We start from the raw sequence: 21,942 nt of genomic DNA, 5'->3' as shown, positions 1-21,942 counted from the left end.
CGCTAGAATGCGAGAAATCTGAGCTAGAATGTACCTGGGCGCTGGTCGAAGATCGCGCGCCTCGCCTCTCCTCCTCCACGCCCGCCACAATAATCCCTCAAATGGATAGAGCGTAGCAACGGCCACGATGGATCCAAGCCTAGCACCATTCGGATGCCGCCACGTAGCGCTAACGACAGCCTTCCATTTGAGCTTATATTGACCGTCAGATATTTACGCGATTATAATACAAAAATTTCTGTTTACTAGTAATCATCTCCTTCGTCCTCGTCTCTCCTGTTGCGAAGAACCCTAGAGATCCATCCCACGGCCAGTAATCCCAGCAGCAATGGAACGAAATCGAATCCACCGACGCCTACAGCCACTGCCGGAGCGGGCGGAGCGAAGAACGAGAATGGGGACAATCCCCATCCGCCACCGAAGAATGGATTCCCATAGCCGCCATAGCCATAGCCAGGATTCACGTAGATGTTTGTCCTGCGCACCATCACTGGCTTTTGAAAGTCAAGATCGAAAGTGGGTCTACCTGGAATTGTTGATTCTGGGGCCGGATCGAGGAGGAGGAGCTGATCTTGGCGGTGGAGCCACTCTTGGCGCCATTCTTGGAGCGGAACGGAAGGACTGACCTCCAATTCTACCGCCAGAGGGAGCTGCGATGGCGACGGTGTCGGCAGGATCAGATGAAGATGGAGCTGCGAGAAGAATTCCAGCTGCGATTGCTGAGAAGATCACTCTCCCCAATTTGCTCCTCCCACTGGTAAACTGATCGATCACAAACAGATCACACAGACAATGAAATCGATACCTTGTGCTGGGCGACGACGATTCTTCGTCACTGCTCGAGCTGGAGCATCGAATCCGAAGGCGCTGCTCAGAATGAAGCCCATGAGCGAGCAAACTCTTCCCGGAAGCTGTTGCCATCACCATCACTTGCGCCATTCTCTTCCAAAACTCTCTTTCTCCTTTGTCGTGGATGATCAAGCATGAAAAGAAATACCCTCCCTCTACCGACATAAACTTAATCCTTTTTCTCATGTGAGTAATCAATCATGTCCTTAGGATGTGGTTCTCCTAACTCTAGATTCAAAACCCAGTGATCGAAGGTAGTAAAACTTTCTAGTACTACCATCTCGCATGGTAGTCCATTCTAACACATAGGCATTTATGCTAAACATGGTTCAAATACTTACTATAATTAATCTTTTCAGGTTAAGTAGGGTTTATATTGTTATTTAAATGTATATTAGATGATGGAATAAGGCTAGGATATTAGAACATCCTAGGTATATCCACTACTATATATCAAAAACTATGCAAAACATTTTGTTGGATGTGTATATATATATAAAATATAATATATATATATAATTATAATATTTTCGCAAACAAGTTTTTTTTACTTTTAAATTATAATTTTGACTTTAACTAAAGGATTCTTTAAAAAGTGTGTCATGAGATATTAATATTTTTTAATTGCCTGAGCTGATTTACAATTTCATTATCTACTAGGTGTGTTAATAAGGACCATTTGAAAAATATTTGTAAATTACTGCAAGGCATTTAATGTTGATGATAATCCTTCTGGGCCAGGTCAGCTAACTTTCTCTATCAAGTTATTTTCCATATTCAATATACAATGTTGTCAAAATCTAAGTATTTCTTTTTTCTCTAAGCCGATGAATCTGAAGGTTCGTAACGATCTAGACTCCTTTGTGAGGATCCCAAATCGTCTGCTGTTAGCCTTCGCTTGCTCAAGCTCGCTCGTTGCATCAAACGCACCAAAGCTTGGACAACTTCCGACATTGGAGGCCGGAACTCCGGCTCGGGCTGCGCGAGAGAATCAAACCCAACGAGCTTGGATCATTGGTACAAAACGCAAACTTTTACCTGGACACACGATGAGATGATATCGGCAAAGCGGGAGAGAGACTTGGCCGGATAGATTCCTTTGAGTGCTGGATCAACCATCCTCGACAAGGCATCGATGTCGTGGAGCTGCGGCACTGCCCATCGCACCAGCGATTGTTCGGCTCGGCTCCTCGAGCTGGAAGTTTCAAGTTTGGAGCTTACTTACATAAAACTCTTGGATGGAAGAACTTCTTCAAGCTTTTACCTGTCTAGCGATTTTCTTCCGGTTAGAAGCTCCAGCATCACCACTCCAAAGCTGTAAACATCGCTCTTGACAGTGTACACGCCAGACATGGCAAACTCCGGCGCGCTGTAGCCAAAAGAGACCAGCATTTGCGAAGAAACCTGCAATAAGGACGATCGAGAAAGAAGAAAAGAGATTAAAGACGAGACTGAAAAGAAAAGTGAGATGGATACCTGACGCTCGGCACCGTAAGGAGCGAGTGCTGCTAGTCCACAGTCCGAGACTCGAGGATTAAGTTCCTCGTCCAAAAGAATGTTGACCGACTTGAAGTTCCTGTGAACTATAGCTGGGTGATAAACTTCGTGCAAATACCTGTGAAAAGCATTTAATGATCAAAAGAAGGATGCTGACGAAATAGTTCTTACTCGAGTGCTCGAGCAGCTCCCAGGGCGATCTTCACTCTTTGGTTCCATGAAAGCCTCCTGCTCGACTCATCCGAGCAATGGAGGACTTCAAACAGCGTCCCATACTCGACAAAGTCGTAAACTAGCAGCCTTTGCGAGTGCTCTGTGCAATATCCAACCAGCTCGGTGATGTTACTGTGCCGCAAGCGCGCTAGATTCGAGACCACTTTGATGAACTCGTCCTCGTTTTGTACCATAGGTGCTGAAGTGTCGAGCTTCTTCACAGCTACAATCTGGAAGAACACAACCGATGCTTATAACGAACGAGGAATAAAAAATGCCAAGAACTTTTACCTTGTCATCTATCTCGGCTCTATAGACTCTCCCGAGAGCTCCCTCTCCGACCAGATTTTCCTGAGAAAAGCTGTTCGTCGCAGCTTGGAGCTCGGCGATGGAGATGGCAGGGACGGCAATCTGGAGCTTGGAAGCTTTGCCTGGCGTGGGTGTAATACTTTTCATGGCTGGGCTCTTTTCGATCGAAAGCTTGCTCTTTTCTGCGGGTGGTGGAGTCAAAGGCCTGTCAGCTTTTGGCTGCGCAAACATCTCTCGAGACACTGATCCACCGAACAAAGAAAGAATCGATGAGAAGTTTCATACTCAAAACATTCTTACCTCTGTCCAGGGCAACGAGAGGATGACTCTTGGAGCTTCGCTTCTCTTCGTCTTTGGTCGAGTTGGTTCCTTCTTCGTCCTTGTTTGTTCTTCCGCAAAAGAAGAGAATTACCAGCAAGCCTGCGAGTAAAGCCAGTGCCGAGGCCACCACCACGCCTGCTATCTTTCCAGCGCTCCAGTACCGGCGACTCCCTCTGCTCATCACACCTGATATAACCGGGCCTTTGAGCGGAGACTTCTGGTCGGGATTCTGTTTCACCGTGCTTGGCTGCTGCAAGACTTGCATTGATGGAGCGGAGGCTGGAGCGAAAAGGAATGGAGCTGGCGCAGGAGCCATGACAATCGCTGATCCAAACTGATTGCCAGTTATCCTGACGGAAAGTAAAACATGATTTTTTTCGAAACAGAACAAGAAAAGCTATGGCTTACTTGAGAGATGGAATCGTGAGAAGTGATGGTGGAATTTGTCCCGAGAAACCATTGTTTGTGATATCGCTGCAACAAGGAGCAACATTTCGTGTTTGAGATTTTCGAGAGCAAGAACGTAACTTACAGGTCTTGGAGCTGCTGGAGTTGGCCTAGAACGCCGATATCTCCACTGAGCGAGTTGTTCTCCATATGCCTGACACGATCAAACAGTGTAAGAAACTGTGATCCAAGATCCAAGCGATCATGATTGGACTTACAAAGTTATCAAGCTCGTCAAAGCTCCCATGGAGGGTGGAAGGGGACCACTAAACTGGTTGCCAGACAGATCCCTGGATCAAAGAAATCAATAGAAAACCTGGAGAATAGAACCAAGAACTACTTAGTACTTACAGGCTCGTAAGACTCGTCAGGGATTGGAACATGTCTGGAACGGGACCGACAATCTGATTGTTGCTCATGTTGCTACAACAAAAAAAAAAAAAAAAAACCGAAACTTAAGCTCTCGATGGATCAAAACTCCTGAAAACTTACAAGCTTATCAGCGAGATAAGATCCTTCATTGAGTAGGGAAGTGTCTCGGTGAACTCGTTGTTCGCAAAGTTTCTAGATACGAAAGAGATATCAAGAGCAACACGGAAGAATGAATGAAAACTACGTACATTTCTTGAATGCGAGGTGGAAGTTGATATGGAACCATCTGTCCGATGCTGTTATTGTTGAGATCCCTGGAGAAGAACGAGAAAAAGAGATAGGAGAGTTTAGCATGGATCGAGAAAACGAGCAGTCATCTTACAAGAAAGAGCAAGATTCTCGATTGGAGCCTTACAGTGTGAGGAGACCAGTGAAGTTATAGAGCGCGTAGCCGAGCCATCCTGTTATTCCCAGTCCAGAGAGACGACTTTTGGATGGAAACGATTCAATGAATGATTGTTTCGAAGAGAAAAGAAAGTTCCAAAAGCAAAAGCTTGAGTGGAAGAACTTTCAAAGAGAAAAGCGACTTACATTCCAGTTATGTTCGGGCCAGCACACTGAATTCCTTGCCACAATTCTCCACACGGGTCTACGGGATTCATGCTCCACCCAGTCAGTGGTGGCGAATTCAGGCTAGCGTAGAGAACCGAGAGAGCAAATACTGGAAGAGAAAGCAACAACGATCATCAACCTTGTCAAAATGCTTGAAACAAAGAGTGGAAGATCATACCATCTTGGGGATCTGTCCAGCTTTGAGCTTGCAAGAAGAGCCCCGCGAGAATGAAAACCACAGCCACCATCCTCCAATTCCACCTCGTCGCTCTTCTCGCTGGAGAAACTTCCATGACGAATGGATCACTCTTTAGATTAGACTCGCATTCTTTTCCTAAAGAACCAAGCGACTGTCCAAAGATACTCTACTCTTTCTTCGCACCAGGAAAAAGAAGAGAGGAAAGCTTTTGCTCAATGAATGAACGCTGGAAGCGAGCGAGGTAAAAGCTGCGAGGAACAAGAACACAACAACGCTCCAACTACCAAAGGCCGCGGGGATTTTTTGGCAGGAGCAGCGACCCACTAGCGCAAAAACACGAATTCATGACGCAGATCCACAACCCATCATCGCCCTCGTCTCACATTTTTCTCTTTTCTCCCTCGAGACAACATAAGAACAAACAAACAAACAAACAATGCCACGAAATGATGAAAAGGGCGAGCTAAAACAAAGCAAGGACTTGGCTATGGCTGCTTCTTCCTCGCTCGCTCGCTCAGACCCTCTCTCTCTCTCTCTTTCTCTCTCTCACTCTCTCTTTCTTTCCACAAGAAAACAAATCAAGCAGACAAAAACAAAGGATCAAGAGCACAAAATCCTGGGCAGTGGACACGAATTTAATCTCGTGACTGTGACGATTTTAACACGGAGTCGCAAATTCAGGCTGATCGTCGCCAGATTACTGCCAGTTTGTGTGAACTTTACTCTCTTTTCTTCGATCTTTTCTTTTCTAGTCTTCTTTTGTCTGCGCAGGTGGAAAGCTGCTGTTTTTCTATAGCGACCATGTTCTTCATTGCTGGCTGGCATGAATATAGGGAATATGCTGCCACCATAGCCAGAAAGTTTTCCCAAAGCTCTCTCTCTTTTCTTCTTTTCTCTGGTGAAGGAAGGACACGATCTAACGAAACCAAAGTTCTTTCGTTTGCTCCAAGTTTGCTTTCCAATCTTAAAGTTTGTTGTAGCACAAGGATCGCACCATCTTAACACCATCTTAGCGGCGGCTCAAGATCAAGCTGAGATCACTTCCATTTTCTCACACTCGTCTCTAATCTCTGCAAACAAAGGTGTGGAAAGATAGCGCTCACCGGCACTGGGAAGTATCACAACGATCATCTTTCCAGCGTTCTCAGGACTTTTCGCGATCTAAACAACAAGAATCAATCAACCAGGATTGAAAACATGCCGCATCAAAGCATTGCTTACCTTGATAGCTCCAGCAAACGCAGCTCCGGACGAGATTCCAACCAAAAGGCCCTCCTCGCTCGCCAATCTTCTCGTCCAATCAAGAGCTTCCTCCGTAGTGACGGTCACCACTCTATCGATGATGCTCGTGTCTGTGACGTCTGGAATAAATCCTGGTCCTATTCCTTGGATCCCGTGCGGCCCCTTGACACCACCCGACAGAACTGGACTCTCAGCCGGCTCCACTGCCATGACTTGGATTTCCGGGTTTCGAGACTTGAGATACTTCCCAGCTCCACTCAGTGTTCCTCCTGTCCCACAGCCCGACATGAAGATGTCCACCTTGCCTGCCGTGTCTTCCCAGATCTCAGGACCTTGGAAGTTCATAAAAGACACACTTTGATGAAGCCAGGCAACGAAGAACTCTTTGAAATCTTACCCGTGCTATCGAAGTGAGCTTGAGGGTTGCATGGGTTCTGGGCTTGATCCAGCATGCACGCGTTTGGAAGTGTTTTTGCTAGCTCTCGAGCTTTGTCAAACAAGAAGGCAAATCCTAGAGCAGGATCTGGCATCACAAAACAAGTTAACCTCAGACTAAGAAAACAATGTGTGGAAAGAACCTGTGAGGATGACTTGAGCCCCAAAGGCTTTGAGAATCATCCGGCGCTCGATCGAGTAGCTGGAAGGCATGACGGCCACGACTTTATATCCTCGAACTGCAGCTACAAGAGCTAGAGCGATTCCAGTGTTCCCGCTCGTTGGCTCCACAATGGTTGACACTCCAGGAATAAGGAGTCCCTTGTTCTCGGCATCAATGATCATCCTGGAAAAAACAACCGATAGAACTTGGGTGAAAGAGCTAACTTTGATGAAAGAAATAAAGAACTTTTATGGATCTAAAGTTACTTGGGAGAGAGCAATGCGATCCTTGACTGAAGAACTTTGATGAAAGAACTAAAGAACTTTGATGGATCTAAAGTTTCTTACGAACGCGACCCTTGACTAAAGAACTTTGGTGGATCTAAAGTGAGAGCAATGCGATCCTTGATTAAAGAACTCTGATGAAAGATGGAATCACTTACGACAGAGCCATGCGATCCTTGACGGAGCATCCAGGCTGATATCCTTCCAACTTGACGACGATCCTCGCGAGAGCTCCTTCCTTGGCAGAGATTCTCTTGGTTTCCACCAGGGGCGTCCATCCGATAAGCTAAGCCATTCCAAGTAAACTCCCTTGAAACGAAGGATAAGATCATTTTCTCACCTCCGCGGCGCTTCCAAGGATCCTTTCTCCTCCATCGCATTTGCGATCGATCGAGAAGAATGGACTGGCAGCCTCGCCTCCAGATCCAATGCGAGCGATGGAGGGGATTTCCAGGAGATCCATCGAAACAAAGCGCCCTAGTCAACCTCGTCTCTCTCATCGCTTTGTCGCTTATATAGATAGGAGGAAGAACGCGGAGAGACGCCGGCCATGGCGTCGTCATCGTGCCTCCTCCTCTCGATTCCGTCCTGTTCTTACACTGGCGCCACTGCTGCGAGCATCGATCGGCCGAAATCTCGAGGTAGGAGGAGCTATAGCTCGTCGATTCGCTGTGGCGCCCTCAAATCCGCGCCCAAGGGTTTTGGAGAGCTCCCCAGCTCCAGCAAGAAGAGGGACGAATCATCCTCTTCTCCTTCTTCCTCCATCGCCACGACCTCGAATTTGGGGCAAGAATCGTCCGCCAAGGGAGAGGAGGACGACGATACCGTGCCAGAGGTTGTGACGAATCGGATGCTCAAGCGCATGATCGTGACGGTGGGAGCGCCGCTGGGGACCGGATTCCTCGCATTCCCGGCCTACTACTTCGCGAAATCGGCGCTCAGGATGGAATTCCCCCAAGTCTTGCCGATGATCACTTCCTTCCTCTTGTTCGGGCTCTCCGGATTTGGGATCTTGTACGCGGTGGTGTCGACGAGCTGGGATCCGCTGCGCGAGGGATCGGTACTGGGGTGGGACGAAGCGCGCGTGAATTGGAATCTCGTGTGGCAGAAGCGCGACGAGGACGACGACTAGCTCTAAAGGGAAATGTATATAGGAGCTCGAAATTTTAGGGTTCTTCGCAAATGTGAGAGCTAGGGTTTAACCAAGAATGGCGAAAGTGACGCTAGATTCGCTGCCGCTGAAGCGAGTGCTCGCGCTCGAGGAGTCGGGAATCGAGCTCTATCCGCCGTAAGTCCGCTGTTGGAAGAGCTTTGCTTGATCGTTTGATTGTAGTGAATCTTCGCAAGACGAGAAGCCGTTGTCGCTTCTCCAGAGCTTGGATTTCGAGCGGCCCGACGAGAAGGAAGCGAAGAAGAGCAAGAGCGGCAAGGATGGAGCGTCGCAGTGGCCGTGGCAGGGTCTCATCGAGCATTTCCATCAAGCAAGGGAAGAGCTTATGACGCTACTGGATTTCATAGCTCATGTAAGTTCGCTCCCATGGAATTTTTTCTTTCTAATCTCTTCTTCGATCCTCTAGGTGGAGAGCAATGAGGCGCTCACAGTGACCCATATGATGAAACCCAAGCCACTCCCAAACGAAGCTGGTGCTGATTTAGCGTTGCGAACGGCTTCAAAGTCTCGGAGTTACAAGGTGAGCTTTGTGAGTTTCTTTCGTTCTAGATCTTATGATAGTTTGTTCCAGGAAATTGCGAGTTATCTCAAGCGCAATGCCAAGTCTCTGGAGCGCCAAGTCGAAAGAGAATCGGTCTTTTATGGAGCTCTTATGCGGTACGCTGTGACTTGAAGATCATTCTCTCTGCGGTTTTGTTCTTTTAACATGCTTTTTTCTTTCTCAGTTTGCAAAGAAACTGGAAGATAAAACGCCAGCGTGGTGTCTCTGCGGGTCCTGGAGGAAAAGCTGGTTTTCTCATGGACTTGTCGTTTCCTCTATCTGTGGACCCGAGCTTGATATCTTCTTCGCGTACTGCTGCGTGGACATTGATCAAAGTGAACCAGGATGCAAATGGGCTGCTCTCCGTGCAAATCCCCGCTGGAAAAACTATCACAACCTTACAGGTTTATCTCAGTCGCGAGTTAGAAGAATACACGAGCAAACAGCAGTTAGAGCAACCACCTCGGAGACGAGACAATCGAGACCCTGACGAGGGAACAAGCTCAGCAAACCATCGACTCCGAAATATCCAGCTATCAATATTTGACGAGCTGGTATGCCTCAAGTTCTTGTAACTTTCTTTTAAACTCACCAGCGATCTTCGCTTGCAGATATTTGAATGCCTGTGTCGGGATGTTCTCCAACCTTCGTCGGCCACGAGCCTGCATGAGATTGGCGAATCGTCTCTAGATATTGGCGCGGGTCCTTCGATAGCGTCATTCTTCAGGCTTGTAGAGGACGACGCTGCAAACGATGCCGCCTTGAAAGAAGTCGACGTCAAGAGGCTGCCTTTGGCAGGCAGCCTCAGAATTTATTTGCAGCAGGGATTCTACTCAATGTTGCTAGCAAGCATCGTACAAAGAAGCGCACCTGGGCCTAGAGCTGGGACTGGAAAGGAGGAGCCAGCGAACCTGCTGAAGAACTTTTCCGTCCTTGCTCGTCACAGAAGCGCCGGCGACAAGATTGTTTCGCTTCTGGACACGCTGGTAAGTCCTAGTACCGACATCTGTTTGAAGATGGATGCTAAAGTTTGGTGTTTCAGGTTCTGCAAGTTCCACAGCTGTGGTTTCGATCTCATCCAACATGGCGGCCTTTCGTCTCGGCCTGGGATGTTTACTTCGACATCCCGGAAGCCATCATGAATGGAGGTCAGATGAAACATCTGGAATGGAACGCGTTGGTTCGTGAAACCAGCGCTACATTCCAGTGCACGCTAGTTCTTCGCCAGGAGATTCTTTCGATAGAGGGGCTTGATGGCTGCATGCCGTTGGGCGCGTCCGGACAAGAGTCAACTGGGATGAAAAGCTGCGTGTGCAGCGTCTCAGAGCTTCCATTTTTCCTGCTCACACAGGTAAAGGAAACAGCTTCCTTCATCTTTCACTCCTTCCCAGCGTCATCGTCTCTGACTTTGTTACTATCAGATCGCGGGGAAAGTCATCGGGTGGCTTGAAGAGGAGGCCGTGCTGCTGGGGCCGAGAGTGAAAAGAGATTTCCTGAGCATCGTCTTCAACATACAAAACAACGGGCTGGTATCGCTTGTGGCCGCTCCATCTGGTTACTGCATCAACTGGTGGTTGAGATTCTACTCTTTCGGGTCAGACGACACGGCTGCTGCTTCCGGGGCCAGTGCTCCAGCTAGTGAGAGGTTCCTGGGACCTCTGCCTCTGGAGACTCTGCGAGCAGTGGTGATGGATTTGGCCATAAATCTCTAGGCACTGGTCCTGGCCTTGTCTTCGGCGAGGGAGGATGCAAAACTTGTCAAGGGGAGAGGGAACTTAACTTCGACAGTGATCTCCTCCAGGTACTTACTCAGCGACTTTTTTTATTTTTACTTTCCTTGTTAGGACGTGCAACAGCAGGCACAGCTGTTGTTGTGTGGTGCAATTACCTACGCGTACTAATCTGGATTTGTGTTTTGACTGTCGTGTAGGTACAGAGAGTTATTTTTGTTTCTCCTGCAAAGCTCAAGATCCATTGCTCCACGCAGCTAGCAGTGAGCAGGATCCCCTCCCAGTTCTTTTAAGACGAAGGAGAAAGGAGTTGAGGTATGGAACAAAGCTGGTTTTCTGAGAAACAGTGACTGTCATTGTTGTTTAGGGGACACCGACATGGCGATTCTCCCTTGGAGCGTACGTTTCAGTAACTTGGATAAATCGGACAGATGCCCGTTGGACTCCTGCGTACGAGCAAAATGCCGTTGGTGGGTCAGGAAAGGAATGACATTACCCGACACGGAGTCCCAGAGGGGAAAAGTTGTGGGAGAGGAAGCAAATGCAAATGCCGCGACTGGGCATTTTGGGCCGAGGAGGAGAAGGAACAGGAAACAGGGGGACATCAACATCAGCATCAGTAGCAAGCACAACGCAACTGATTTCAATTGAAACTCCCAAAACAAACGAGAGAGAGAGGATGGAGGAGGAGGTTAGCTTTCTGTCCCAGTTGGAACATTTAAAAGGTGGAGTCAGAAGTTTTGAGGTGACCGGTTTTGTTGGGTCCTCTCTCTCTCTCTCTCTCTCTCTCTCTCTCTCTTTCTCTCTGTGGGGTGACCCCATCAATGAGGCAAGCAAGCACGCTCTGTCCACACACACACGCGAGAAAAAGATTAAAAAACAAAATATAATCTAATTATTGTAGTATTATACTATTCTATATAAAAAGTAGATTCCTTCATTCTTCTTCCACTTGGTGTTTTTTTCTTCTTTCCCCCCCTGGAAATTGTGTTGCTATATGAGCTTGCATTCAAGGAAGACACAAAGTGGGGGAGCGAGACCACAAGAAACCGAGTGGCAGTTTTAGCGGTGGCAGAAATTTTGATCCCTTGGAAACCGATACAAACTGTGAAAACATGGGCCTATCAATTTGATCCTCTTTTCATTGTTATCGACCCCAAAGCAGGACGAAAACAAACAAAAGAGAGCCTGTTTTTGTGGGTGGTATAGTATTATCTTGTGTGCTCCACGAATTATGTGTGTGTTGGTGTTGTCATTTCATTCAGAAACGAGGCAAGGCAGGTCCATTCACGCCGAGAGCAAAACGACATGAGAAAAAATCCGAAGGCAGTGATGGCGAGAGACATTTTGCCGAATTCTCTTAAAACAATGCTCTCTCGGGTACCCACCGGGACGTTGAAACCACCATATCTGCAGAGTTCCTGCTGTTTTTCATTCTTTTTATTTCCATAGCATCCACAAGCACAAAACCAAACCAAGAACATAAGGAACACAAGACATAGCTCGTACTTGTTTTCAAGGAAACCAAGAAGATGGTGAGGACAAGCAACAGAAATAACAAAAAGCTTAGGATTCCTGAGTACCCAAGCTTGATGATCCTTGTTCTTCTTCCAGTGAAAAGCCATGCATTCACATCAATCTCTACAGCTCACCCACTGGCAGCAAACTTGAGGAGATGAACAATCCTCATGTAGCATTGCTGCACTCCTCTAAGCCTTGTCTGGTTGACACAATTCATCTTATGCTTGATCATAAGCTTCCAGCAACTTCGATCTTGATTGGTGTGGAAGATCTTGGTTCCCTGTCCTGGCTGCATGATCTAGCACATAACATCAGACAGTAGCTTGTATCGCCTGCCAATGCTCCTGTTACTGCTCAAGTGCTGCAGCTTATCTTTTCTCAGGCCGCCATGGTGACCTTTGATCAGATTCTTGAAGCCATGATGATGTTGCTGCTGCTGCTGCTGCTTCTGCTGCTGGTGATGATGATCATTGTCATGATAATGATGAGGGTGATGATGATCGCCTCTTATACCAGCTTGCACAGGCGTAGTGGTGGCTATCTTTTGCCTCTTGGGCGAGGGAGAGCTCGAGCTCGTCGTTACTGCAACTTGGAGCCGCCCGGAGCTGGACGGGCGATCGATGGAGCACTGCCTCGCAAGTGGATTCTTGATGGCATCCCCACCCATGATCGTCTGATCCATGGCTCCATTATCTGCCGCCACTGTCTGGGCCACCTCGAGCAGCAGCTCCAGCGCATCCTTGTGGCCATGCTTGATCGAGCTCCTGGGGCTGCCAGCGCCAGTGGAGTTTCTTATCATCGCATTCTCGTCGCGCTTCTTGCCAGTGTCATTGCTGCCTTGGAGCTTGGTTCTGGTATCACGATCGCTTTCATCCTTCCTGGGCCAATTCGTAGCTCCTGTTACTGGACTCAACGATTCACCTATAAGCTGGCCGGCAACCTTCCTTTTGCTAGCGCCGCCACCACCACCGATAACGCTGCTGCCACCGAGTTTTAGCACTCCTCTCAATTTGGTGCTCGAGGTACCAGCGCTGCTACTGCCAGTGGAGGGATTTGGATCCTGAGAGCACCAATCGCAGATATCTTGGCTGGGACTGCCTGGATAGAATCGGCTGCAGTACCTGGTAATCGGTAAAGAAGACCAACAAGAAGACCGCGTCAATACACTAGTCACAAGAGGAAAAATTCACGCACAAGGAATCTATCACTCAAGAATGGAAGAAGAACCAAGAAACAATTGGAGGAAGAACAATTCTCACGCAAGAAGAATGAGAATGAATCAAACCCATACGTGTGCTGGAATCGGTAGACGCATTTCCTACAGCGGAAGAGCTCGCTGGAGAAACCGACATCGCCACACATGCAGCATTCTTGTTCTTGCTCTTCTAGATCGCGAGAATGGCGATCGTCGCTGGCGCCAAAGCTATCCTTCCTGCCATGACCACGACAGGGATCGCGCCTCTTTGCTTCTCCCTCGCCCAGGCTGCTTATACTCGCCGATTGATTCAACCTGTTCTTGGCATTTGGGGCGAGGCTCATCGCCCCAGCCACCATGGCGCGGAGCTCTTGCACGCTGCGATCTAGCCCTCGCCGCCGTGAATCTGCGCGAAATATCGATCTATCGATCAATCGATATTACCCTCCCTGTGACTGCAGTGACCTCCTCTCACTCGCGATTCTTCGCTCCTCGCCGGGAGAGGAGGAGCTGCTCTCCCAGCTATGGCCGATGGTTCCCGCGGCGACCGCGAGCCCGCTGCCAAATTCCGCGGATCTGCAGAGAACCAAGCAGCCAATTCGAGGGATCGCTGGATGAATCGATGGAATGGAGCGCGAGATCGTGGCAAGAAGGCGAGGATCTTGACGACGCGGCCGCTGGCGTGCGCGCCCCGGCAAAGAAAGAAAGAAGATGGCAAAGGGCGAGGGCAAAAACAAACACACACACCCACACACTGGGAGTTAAAACCAAAGTAGTAAAAAGAGGGGCAAAGAAATGTCATTGACACGTGGATCCACAACGACACGCGTCACGCATCCATTCGCCACCCGGTACGCGCCACGTGGCTGCCCGGTCCATGTGATGGTCTTGCCATCAACGGTCGCAACCCCGCTACGTGTATGACCCGGCGGTATATTCGTGGCCAAAGGACGAATCCTATCTCCAAAGCGTCGTTTTCTTCCACGGACGACCCCACTCGCGATTCGTCGATCAAACGCAGTGCAAAGATTAGATTGAGCTTAACATTGGTACACAAATCAAACCTCCGCGATCAAAATCGATTTTTTCCTTCTCTCTCTCTCTCTCTCTCTCTCTCTCTCTCTCTCACTTTCCCTGCCACAACTTTGTTAGCTACTCTACACAGGTAAGACGTTGACAAGAATACCTCCCAGTCGAATCCAGCTCTTGTTTGTTTTCCCGGCTGGCTTTGAAAGCAAACGCTCGGGGGCTGTCAATGCAAACCGCATGCATGACAGGGAAGATCACACCACAAGCGTGTTGGTGGAGGACCAAGTGTATCTTGCGTTCCACTCGACAGCACCTAGTTACAGATTCAAGCAAACGAGGCAACGATCAGTACTGGAGAGGGGGAACTTCCACAGTAAAATCGGTTGCTACATACCTGAAACCCAAGCCGGGGAAAGAAAGTCGACGGAACAAACTTCTCCTGGAGCCAGATGTGGAGGAATATTAGCCGGAATGGAAATGAATAGACTATGCTTTCCTGTCTCGCGATGATAAAATAAGGAGTTGGAACAGCCCACTTCCTAGTTCTCGCAGTCTGTCCAAGGCCCAGCTACATGCCCACAGGGAGAAAAAGATAATAAAACACACACAACAAGGATGATAAGAGAATAAAAAACTATAAAAACACGAACCAGGAGGACGTCTTTGTGTCATCTCCAGCTACAGTATCGCGTTGGTCACAGCGGCCACCGGAAAGCAAATCAGCAAAACTATATTTTTTTGGATTAGCAACGGAGAGGAGAGGAGCTCCAGAGCCATCTCAATATCACGCTGGTACTTACTTGGCTTTATTTCGAAAACTTAGCAGCGGCAGCAGTAGCAGCAGCAGTGGCTCAGTCGCAGCAGCGAACCCCAGTCGAAAGCCTGTTGTAAATGCCATCCTCTTTCTTTCCCCTGACACACATACCAGCCACAAACAATGGCTGCTCAGCAGAAAGACATTGATCACAGCATTTTCCAGCAATTCTACTACTACCCGATGCCACTGTCCAAATCTCTTGAATGTGCGTGCTCCTCGTCGCTGCATAGAAGAAGAAAAAAAAAAAACGAAAAGAAAAACACACCACAAATTTTTTTAAAAAAAGAATGGAAAACGACTGCAAACCTCGAGACAGCTTTGCGTTTTTGCTTCTCCCTTTTTTCTTTTACCGTTCAGTGGCATTCTATGAAAACTACAGCTTTTGGCAAGAACCTGTCCCCACTCGGTGCTCAGCATCATCACCTGCATGATGAAGACGTCTGGTTCCTTGGGCATCCAACAACACAGCTTCTACTCCCTAGTGGAGTTTTCCACTGCTTTAGTGGTGCTGCTGTAAAGCTAGCATATTGCGTCAATCCTGCAGCGCCAGTTACGTACAAGCCTCAGTATGGATCATCTCACAAATCTAAGCAGATCGTACCTGTGACTGCTTACACTGCTTTAAACCCGGTCGTCTGCGTTTTGTTCCGCTTGTCACGGTCTCGAGGTGCCCTCCGGCAGCGGCGACTCCTTTTGCTCGTCAAGGTACTTCATCATGAACAGGTGGTCGCCGTCTGGTTTCCTCTGGAACATCCGATAGTGCTTCTTCGCCAAAGTCACGCAGGGCCGATATGGATTCACGTAGCGCGCCATAAACTCCTTGTTGTCCATGTACAGCATCTGCGAAAGCTGCGGCTCGCGCGAGAGCTCGCCTCTGTCGTGGAGCAGCTTGAGAACCTCGTAACGGAGTTTTATCCTCCGCTCAAAGTGGCTGTAGAGGAAAGTCGGGTTTCCCAGCAGCGCCTGCGGTGATAATCCCATTACCTCCGTAAGATACTTCACTTTGGTCTCCAGTCCATCCTTGCTTATCTTCAGGATCCGCGGGTCCCTGGATATCATCTTTACCAAATCCTCGCCACTAAATCCCAGGCTTTGCAGGTACTTGAGGCGCGATTTCATGTGCCTGATGCCTTCCGCGACACCCCAGCACAAAGCCAGCACCATTCCATCCGGCCCCAGGTACGCTATATTTTTCAACAGCCTCGGAAGCTTCTCCTTGTTGTCAATCGCGAAGATGGCCGGCCTTTTGACAATCAGCTTCGAGAGTTTCTCTCCCGTGATCCCGGCCTCTTCCAGAAACGCCACCGTGGGCTTCATCTTGTTCTCAACGCTGTGCGCCAGAATAGCCGGGAAAGCAACCAATATCTGCCTCACGTTCCACGGTCTCAGTCCCAGTCCTTGGAGATAGCCGATCTTCTCGGAGAGGCTGTCAACGCTGTAGCCGACGATGCTCGGACACCGTGCAAAGATACGAGCTATATCCGCCGGGTGGACCTTGTGGCTCCTCAAAAACTTGACCTTGGACTTCATCGTTTTGTTGAAGTCGAGAAGTAAAGCCTCCGGGTGGCTCTTGAGAATTCTCGAGATCTCAGGCTTCTCCAGATTCAGATCCAGCTGGAGATAATCCAGCGTCGTGATGTAGTCGATCTTCGGAAGCTCCAGTAGCAAAAAACCAAAATGCTTGATGAGTCGTCTCATCGCGGGCTCCTGGATCTCAAAGTCACGTAAAACTTGCAAGAATGGCTCCCAGTCGTCCTTGATGGATGGCGTGAAAATCCCGGGATAGCGCGAGCACAGCACCTGGAGTCCCTCGGCCACCACACCGTTTGTATGCAAGTACTGGAAGAGATTGAAAACCTCCGACGTGTTTGCCTCGAACAAGAACTTGTTCTTCTCGAGAAGATTTCCCACGGTCTTTCTCTCCACCTTGAGCTCTTCCAAGAACGCCGTCACAGCGACGACGTGCTGGTATCTAGTCCTCATCACGGCCATCTTCTCCGGATCACCATCTCCCGGCAACTCCATCCCAATGCTCTCGTAGAAGAGCAAGACTTTGTCGACTCTCATCTTCGCGAGGTGGCCCTGGATCTTCTCCGCTATAATCTCAGCGCTGGAATTCTGCCCATGCGCTCTCTCGAAGGAATCCAACACCTGTCTCACGAAAGTCGACGCATTGCCCGCGATCGCCTGCGCTACCTCCGCCGGCATTTTCCTCTCCGAGTGGAGAAAACTTCCGAGCCCGTCCACCACAGCTCGCAGCCGCTCCTCCATGCCGCCATCGCTGGCCAAGGAACACATCCCCGCCCTAGAGATCCACCCGGCATTGTGGATCCTCACCCTGGAGGCGCCGGACAGAGCCCTAGAGAGCAATCGCAGCGCCATCGCGGTCGCGCTTACCTCTCCATCTTGCTTAAACCCTAAAATTCGAGCTCCATCTGTGCCCTAACTAGGGTTTTAAAATCAACGGTCACGAGAGAGTCTTCTCTGGATTCGGCTACGTCGTCACCATCGATACCTTGACAATCGAGAAGAGAACGTACCTTCCATTTTTTTAACCTTGTCGTGGAGCTACAGGCCAACCCTTCGTGCCTCCATGCCACCCAGTGCCAATCTGTCATATACGTGATTGCATTGGCAGCTATGGTTGGTGATGTGGCTCCATGATTGAATTTTAAACCCCAAAACCACCGCGCCAACCAAAATGCCCCAAATCAAAAGGCATGGAATGATCTCAAATAATAGATTCCGCGAACTACTGTTTGGCTTGGCCCTCTTCTAGAAAGTTGGCGAGCATAGCAAAGGCAAGTGTGTTTCTAGGTGTCTAGGGCACACCATACCAGCTGCTGAGTGTGAGATCTCACCAAGAGCCCTAAACTTTTTTTTTGCCGGTGGTGGAGTTGGGAGAACTGGCCCATTTGGGGTGCACGTCACCAATGTGGACGTTCCGCCTGTCATGACGTCCTGGGTAGCGTCGTTTACCCGGTGGTTTAAGTGTCAGCCCACGTTTGGCCGTTTGTGTTACCCGGCGGTAAAAGTGGTAAAGGTCCGGCGGCGGACATTCCGTCACACTGGGGTGTCAGCAGACGAACATTCCGTCCGGCGGGAAATGGGGGAAAAGGAGAGGTTTTACGCGGAGACGCTGGACATTCCGGCGTGGAATGGCCAGCGAAATGGACATGGGCATGAGCAGAGGGGGAGGGAGGAGGAAGGGAGGATTAGAAAAACGCGATGAATTGGGAGGAGAGATCCCTTCTGGAGGTTGGCCAATTGGGCCCAAGCGACGATCCACGCGATCGCGACGCCATCGCCCATCCACACCATCACAAGTTTGAAGATTTCTCGCTCGCGATTGCGCCTGTTGGTGGAGGCGGTAGTAGTAGTCGTCACTGGTACAGGGGAGTAGTAATTAGAAGGAAAGGAGGAAGAATTGCGATGGAAGGAAGGCGCTAGCTGACCTGAGAGGAATGATGGTGAGCGAGTAGAAGAGTGAGTGCCTTGGAAATCCAAGCTAGCTTCTCCTTCTCCTTCTCTTCTCCTTGTTCTTGGGGAATTCGCTGGAATTCGAGCTTCGATCCCGCATTCCAGATCGCCCACCAAAGGATCCAGCATTCAAAACTCGCCAGGGACGCGGAATTCGCGCCGTGTTTCGTCTCGAGCACTCTTTCGGCTGCTCTGCAAAGCTGTGGCTTTCCTTTTGACGCCCAAAAATCTGGAACAGGACGAAAAGAATGAGGAGCTTTTCAAAAGCTGGATGATCTGAAAAGGAGGAAAAGAGAGCAGGAAAATCGAAAGAGGAGAGGAATTTGTCTCGCTCACCATGCCAAGTCTGATCTCAATCGCCGCTCCACAGGTGGATGAATTCATCACCTCCCCGAAGAAGCTCAAAGCTGCGGCAATTCGGCACAGCAGGAACTCCCGGTTGTGGAGAAGGATTCAAAGCACCACGCTGTGGCTCTTCCTCATCGTCAGCTTCACGCTCTTGACCATGATCAAGTCGGTCGTCATCTGGCATCCGGGAAACCTCCTCAAAAATCCATGTCAAACGGTAAGAACCATCTATGGAATTCACCGGCGATTGATCACGGAGAACCTCAACCTCGATCCCGCGAGCCACCGGCGGCCTCAGCAGCAATTGCCGCTGATGATCCTCCCTCTCAAGCCGCACGAATTGCCCAAGAACTTGAGCGATTCGGAGAGGGAGTTTTGGAAGCAGCCCAACGATCTCGGGTACCGACCGTGCCTGGAGATCAGCAAGGAATATGCTCAGGCATCTAGCGCGATCATCCGGCAGAGGAGGAAGTATCTCATGGTGGTCGTGAACGGAGGATTGAATCAACAGAGGAACCAGATCGTCGACGCCGTGCTCATCGCCAGGATTCTCGAGGCCGCGCTTGTGATTCCAGTGCTGCAAGTCAACCAGATTTGGGGCGATGAGAGGTAGGCGCTAGCAAAAAATCTTTGACAAAATTTCCCACCAAAGGAGCTTTTCCATCGCAGCGAATTCTCGGAGATTTTCGATGTGGAGCACTTCAAGAGGATCTTGAGAGACGACATCAGGATCGTCTCGTCGCTCCCATCGACGCACGTCGTGGCGAGGCCAGCGGTGGAGAGCAATATGCCGCTACACGCAAGCCCTGACTGGATTAAATCGCACTACACCCGAAAGGTAGGCCAAATTCAAGCCAAGAAATCGATGCTTGGATGTTTACCGATCGACATTTTCCAGCTCCGCCGCGACGGCGTGCTGCTGCTACGCGGAATGGACTCGCGCCTTTCCCATGATCTCCCGTCCGACCTCCAGAAGCTCAAATGCAAGGTAAGAGCCCTAACCCTAGAAACGAGAATTCTGGCGGGAGCTTTAAATTTGAAACCTTTTAGGCGGCATTCCATGCGCTGAGATTCGCGCCGTCGCTGCAAGCTCTCGGGGAGAAGCTCGCGAGGAGGATGTGGGAAGAAGGGCCTTTCGTGGCGCTCCATTTGAGGCTGGAGAAGGATGTGTGGGTGAGAACTGGATGCCTGCCGGGATTGAGCGCGGAATTGGACGAAGAAATCCGGATCGCCAGGATCAAAAGCCCCCAATTGCTCACCTCGCGATCCAACATGACTTTCGAGGAGCGACGTAAGCAGGGACTCTGTCCCCTCACTGCGCATGAGATCGCAAGGTAATAGGAAAAGTACGATTTCGATTGATCGATCAATTGCGATGGCAGGACATTGAGAGCACTGGGGGCGAATTCAAGGACTCGGGTATTCTGGGCTGGAGGAGAGGCATTTGGAGGATCTAAATCGCTGGAGCCACTGAGGGCAGAGTTCCCGCTTCTCTACGACAAATTCTCCATTGCTGAGCCATGGGAGATGGAGCCATTCAGGGAAAAAGCTTCGAGCTTGGCCGCGATTGATTATATCATCACCCTCAACAGTGATGTCTTCATCCCCTCCCATGGTGGAAACATGGGCCACGCTCTCCGGGTAAGCAAAAACAAGGTTTTAGTTCTCTCCAAAGTTCCTCAAAAACATGATCTCACAAAATTTCTCTTGACTGCCAGGGTCATCGAGCATACGTTGGTCATCGCAAGTACATCACGCCACAAAAGAGAGATTTGATCCAGCTGTTTCTCAATTCAAGCTCCATGCGCGAGGAAGAGATAAATGATGAGATCAAGAGGCTCCACTCTGAGGCCAATGGAAGACCCCAGCTTAGAATGGAGAAACCAACTAGGGATGTGCTCGGTTACCCTGTACCTGAGTGTATGTGCCGCTCATCAAGAACTTGGCATGCTGTTGTTTAGAATTTTTTTTAAGAATTTCTTCCAAAAAAAGTCATTTTTGTGAATTTAAGTTGTTCATCAAAATGGCAAAGTTAATTAAGCTTTTTTGAGATTAAGTAATATTAAGTCCTAGGAAGTACAGTTTTTTAAATGAATTTTATTAGAGAAAGCAATTTAACTTTTTGTGACATTTGTTTGGCATATATCCAGTTTGTTTTTTATCGATGATTGTTCTCAACACCCACCAAAAACGTTTTGCTAGCCAGAGACATAAGAGATGTCGAGAGATACAAAAAAAAACCAAGAAAATGAAATTAGTAATTATAAATAGGAAAAATAAGAAATAATAAGTGTGCTTGCCAAATTGATGGCTAATATTCACTTTAAACCATTTGAACTTTCTTCACCACTTTTTTTTCACACCTCTTCCATAGCTTATAGATTTTACTACTGATGCTGCTGCAAAGCTTGATGTAAAACCTAATCAACCATTAGCCTCTCTTGCAATGGAGATTCTTTGCTACAAACAAGAAAAGACCAATCAAGGATGCCCCATATCACACAAGATTAAATGCTTCACTCAACTGGTATTCTCAGCATTTTATATAAAATCGCCCAGACTATTGAATGCATATTTCAATTGCAACATGCTCTAATGTAGAAAGATTCAATAGATTGTGCTAGAATCTGTGCTGTAGAAGAGGAGAGAGATTGTCATAATTAAAAGATAAAAAATTTACACTCAATGATAGAAGTATGATTTTTAAAAAAAACTAGAGTTACGTGTTAATTGTGTGCATAATATTTTGCATATAACTTAAAACAAAAATATATATTCGTACATGTGTAAATATATAATACTCTCATGCACAACTACATATTCATTGCCATATTTATTTGATTTCAAAATATTGAAAGTGGATATGAATACTCTTTTTATCATATATAGTTAAATACTATTAAGTGATTGATAGTTGGAACTCTTGTTATTTCTGGCCAGATCCATTTCCTAAACTAAAAAAGACTTCACCATCACCAAGAGCATGAAAACCATGCTCGATATGATTAGAAAAATGGTATCGATGGCGCTCTTCCAACACTAATTAGACCATACTTTTTCTAATCAGGCAGTTTTTTTCACGCGCTTAAAGAACACACATGCCTTGGATCCACGGGATTTGTAGAACACGGGATCCATCCTCACAAGGAAATCCGAGCAAAGATCAA

At 48.4% G+C, this 21,942-nt stretch overlaps 8 protein-coding genes and 1 pseudogene across 14 annotated transcripts in view; 3 read left to right on the top strand and 6 right to left on the bottom strand.

The window, feature by feature from the left end:
* The window catches only part of LOC9646815, a 2,760-nt pseudogene extending 1,751 nt beyond the window's left edge, over positions 1-1,009 (bottom strand). Inside the window, exons 1-3 of the transcript XR_002993548.1 lie at positions 806-1,009; positions 527-754; positions 35-477 (exon numbers count right to left, since the gene is read on the bottom strand). The product of XR_002993548.1 is annotated as an elongation factor Tu (transcript). The remainder of the gene's footprint in view (positions 1-34; positions 478-526; positions 755-805) is intronic.
* Positions 1,010-1,566: 557 nt separating this feature from the next.
* Positions 1,567-5,350, bottom strand: LOC9646814 (protein STRUBBELIG-RECEPTOR FAMILY 8). Of its 2 annotated transcripts, XM_024685123.1 has the most exons (16): positions 4,799-5,350; positions 4,600-4,729; positions 4,424-4,495; positions 4,257-4,322; positions 4,129-4,200; positions 3,988-4,059; positions 3,855-3,926; positions 3,722-3,790; positions 3,598-3,663; positions 3,169-3,539; positions 2,851-3,110; positions 2,518-2,789; positions 2,326-2,464; positions 2,114-2,253; positions 1,888-2,044; positions 1,567-1,827 (listed from the first exon to the last, which is right to left on the bottom strand). In XM_024685123.1, exons 1-16 carry the CDS (start codon positions 4,911-4,913, stop codon positions 1,669-1,671), a joined length of 2,232 nt encoding a protein of 743 aa, XP_024540891.1. In that variant the 5' UTR covers positions 4,914-5,350; the 3' UTR covers positions 1,567-1,668. The 2 variants fall into 2 exon arrangements, with proteins under 2 accessions (XP_024540891.1, XP_002979973.2); XM_002979927.2 differs by lacking the exons at positions 4,600-4,729; positions 4,799-5,350 and having other exon boundaries at positions 4,391-4,496.
* Positions 5,351-5,736: 386 nt separating this feature from the next.
* On the bottom strand, positions 5,737-7,419 carry LOC9647320 (cysteine synthase). Its single transcript, XM_002979926.2, has 6 exons — positions 7,284-7,419; positions 7,102-7,229; positions 6,640-6,842; positions 6,459-6,584; positions 6,041-6,393; positions 5,737-5,980 (listed from the first exon to the last, which is right to left on the bottom strand). The coding sequence occupies exons 1-6, from the start codon at positions 7,404-7,406 to the stop codon at positions 5,846-5,848; spliced, it is 1,068 nt and encodes a 355-aa protein (XP_002979972.2). The 5' UTR covers positions 7,407-7,419; the 3' UTR covers positions 5,737-5,845.
* Positions 7,420-7,442: 23 nt separating this feature from the next.
* LOC112349897 (protein PAM68, chloroplastic-like) lies at positions 7,443-8,169 on the top strand. The gene has a single exon (XM_024685129.1). It carries the CDS (start codon positions 7,494-7,496, stop codon positions 8,073-8,075), a length of 582 nt encoding a protein of 193 aa, XP_024540897.1. The 5' UTR covers positions 7,443-7,493; the 3' UTR covers positions 8,076-8,169.
* Positions 8,121-11,134, top strand: LOC9646813 (mediator of RNA polymerase II transcription subunit 17). Of its 4 annotated transcripts, none has more exons than XM_024685126.1 (10): positions 8,121-8,231; positions 8,277-8,466; positions 8,521-8,634; positions 8,686-8,771; positions 8,840-9,209; positions 9,267-9,641; positions 9,698-10,006; positions 10,077-10,456; positions 10,643-10,700; positions 10,753-11,134. In XM_024685126.1, exons 1-8 carry the CDS (start codon positions 8,152-8,154, stop codon positions 10,365-10,367), a joined length of 1,815 nt encoding a protein of 604 aa, XP_024540894.1. In that variant the 5' UTR covers positions 8,121-8,151; the 3' UTR covers positions 10,368-10,456; positions 10,643-10,700; positions 10,753-11,134. The 4 variants fall into 4 exon arrangements, with proteins under 4 accessions (XP_024540894.1, XP_024540895.1, XP_024540892.1 ...); XM_024685127.1 differs by having other exon boundaries at positions 10,586-10,700; positions 10,796-11,134; XM_024685124.1 differs by having other exon boundaries at positions 10,586-10,700.
* Positions 11,135-11,936: 802 nt separating this feature from the next.
* Positions 11,937-13,828, bottom strand: LOC9646812 (probable nuclear hormone receptor HR38). Its single transcript, XM_024685128.1, has 2 exons — positions 13,198-13,828; positions 11,937-13,027 (listed from the first exon to the last, which is right to left on the bottom strand). Exons 1-2 carry the CDS (start codon positions 13,458-13,460, stop codon positions 12,205-12,207), a joined length of 1,086 nt encoding a protein of 361 aa, XP_024540896.1. The 5' UTR covers positions 13,461-13,828; the 3' UTR covers positions 11,937-12,204.
* A 1,232-nt stretch (positions 13,829-15,060) lies between these two features.
* LOC9647319 (transcription termination factor MTERF4, chloroplastic) lies at positions 15,061-17,370 on the bottom strand. 2 transcript variants are annotated; one of them, XM_024685092.1, is made up of 3 exons: positions 15,549-17,370; positions 15,254-15,485; positions 15,061-15,169 (listed from the first exon to the last, which is right to left on the bottom strand). In XM_024685092.1, exon 1 carries the CDS (start codon positions 17,327-17,329, stop codon positions 15,602-15,604), a length of 1,728 nt encoding a protein of 575 aa, XP_024540860.1. In that variant the 5' UTR covers positions 17,330-17,370; the 3' UTR covers positions 15,061-15,169; positions 15,254-15,485; positions 15,549-15,601. The 2 variants fall into 2 exon arrangements, with proteins under 2 accessions (XP_024540860.1, XP_002979970.1); XM_002979924.2 differs by lacking the exon at positions 15,061-15,169 and having other exon boundaries at positions 15,200-15,485.
* A 573-nt stretch (positions 17,371-17,943) lies between these two features.
* On the bottom strand, positions 17,944-18,578 carry LOC112349893. The gene is made up of 2 exons (XM_024685098.1): positions 18,403-18,578; positions 17,944-18,333 (listed from the first exon to the last, which is right to left on the bottom strand). Exons 1-2 carry the CDS (start codon positions 18,554-18,556, stop codon positions 18,074-18,076), a joined length of 414 nt encoding a protein of 137 aa, XP_024540866.1. The 5' UTR covers positions 18,557-18,578; the 3' UTR covers positions 17,944-18,073.
* Positions 18,579-18,684: 106 nt separating this feature from the next.
* LOC9646811 (O-fucosyltransferase 20) lies at positions 18,685-20,780 on the top strand. The gene is made up of 6 exons (XM_002980069.2): positions 18,685-19,384; positions 19,445-19,613; positions 19,674-19,763; positions 19,826-20,109; positions 20,158-20,416; positions 20,494-20,780. The coding sequence occupies exons 1-6, from the start codon at positions 18,765-18,767 to the stop codon at positions 20,734-20,736; spliced, it is 1,665 nt and encodes a 554-aa protein (XP_002980115.2). The 5' UTR covers positions 18,685-18,764; the 3' UTR covers positions 20,737-20,780.
* The last annotated feature ends 1,162 nt before the right edge of the window (positions 20,781-21,942 follow it).

The sequence above is a fragment of the Selaginella moellendorffii genome, unplaced genomic scaffold (genome assembly GCF_000143415.4).
Source record: "Selaginella moellendorffii unplaced genomic scaffold, v1.0 SELMOscaffold_43, whole genome shotgun sequence".
Lineage (NCBI taxonomy): Eukaryota > Viridiplantae > Streptophyta > Lycopodiopsida > Selaginellales > Selaginellaceae > Selaginella > Selaginella moellendorffii.
The sequence above is the reverse complement of the archived record's forward strand: the minus strand, read 5'-3'. Positions and strand labels throughout refer to the sequence as shown.

Excerpts from the sequence above, each read along its gene's own strand:
- LOC9647320 (XM_002979926.2), bottom strand. The coding sequence starts at position 7,406 with ATGGATCTCCTGGAAATCCCCTCCATCGCTCGCATTGGATCTGGAGGC. Across the intron at positions 6,585-6,639 it reads GGCTCAAGTCATCCTCACAG|ATCCTGCTCTAGGATTTGCC; the intron begins GTTCTTTCCACA and ends TTGTGATGCCAG. Across the intron at positions 6,394-6,458 it reads AGCTCACTTCGATAGCACGG|GTCCTGAGATCTGGGAAGAC; the intron begins GTAAGATTTCAA and ends TGAACTTCCAAG.
- LOC112349897 (XM_024685129.1), top strand. The coding sequence starts at position 7,494 with ATGGCGTCGTCATCGTGCCTCCTCCTCTCGATTCCGTCCTGTTCTTAC.
- LOC9646812 (XM_024685128.1), bottom strand. The coding sequence starts at position 13,460 with ATGGTGGCTGGGGCGATGAGCCTCGCCCCAAATGCCAAGAACAGGTTG. Across the intron at positions 13,028-13,197 it reads GTCTACCGATTCCAGCACAC|GTACTGCAGCCGATTCTATC; the intron begins GTATGGGTTTGA and ends ACCGATTACCAG.
- LOC9646813 (XM_024685126.1), top strand. The coding sequence starts at position 8,152 with ATGGCGAAAGTGACGCTAGATTCGCTGCCGCTGAAGCGAGTGCTCGCG. Across the intron at positions 8,772-8,839 it reads TTTTATGGAGCTCTTATGCG|TTTGCAAAGAAACTGGAAGA; the intron begins GTACGCTGTGAC and ends TTTCTTTCTCAG. Across the intron at positions 9,642-9,697 it reads TTTCGCTTCTGGACACGCTG|GTTCTGCAAGTTCCACAGCT; the intron begins GTAAGTCCTAGT and ends TTGGTGTTTCAG.
- LOC9646814 (XM_024685123.1), bottom strand. The coding sequence starts at position 4,913 with ATGGAAGTTTCTCCAGCGAGAAGAGCGACGAGGTGGAATTGGAGGATG. Across the intron at positions 4,323-4,423 it reads TTCACTGGTCTCCTCACACT|GGATCTCAACAATAACAGCA; the intron begins GTAAGGCTCCAA and ends GTTCTTCTCCAG. Across the intron at positions 2,254-2,325 it reads CTTACGGTGCCGAGCGTCAG|GTTTCTTCGCAAATGCTGGT; the intron begins GTATCCATCTCA and ends TCCTTATTGCAG.
- LOC9647319 (XM_024685092.1), bottom strand. The coding sequence starts at position 17,329 with ATGGCGCTGCGATTGCTCTCTAGGGCTCTGTCCGGCGCCTCCAGGGTG.
- LOC112349893 (XM_024685098.1), bottom strand. The coding sequence starts at position 18,556 with ATGCTGGATCCTTTGGTGGGCGATCTGGAATGCGGGATCGAAGCTCGA. Across the intron at positions 18,334-18,402 it reads CTCACCATCATTCCTCTCAG|TGACGACTACTACTACCGCC; the intron begins GTCAGCTAGCGC and ends CCCCTGTACCAG.
- LOC9646811 (XM_002980069.2), top strand. The coding sequence starts at position 18,765 with ATGCCAAGTCTGATCTCAATCGCCGCTCCACAGGTGGATGAATTCATC. Across the intron at positions 19,614-19,673 it reads AATCGCACTACACCCGAAAG|CTCCGCCGCGACGGCGTGCT; the intron begins GTAGGCCAAATT and ends GACATTTTCCAG. Across the intron at positions 20,110-20,157 it reads ACTGCGCATGAGATCGCAAG|GACATTGAGAGCACTGGGGG; the intron begins GTAATAGGAAAA and ends TTGCGATGGCAG.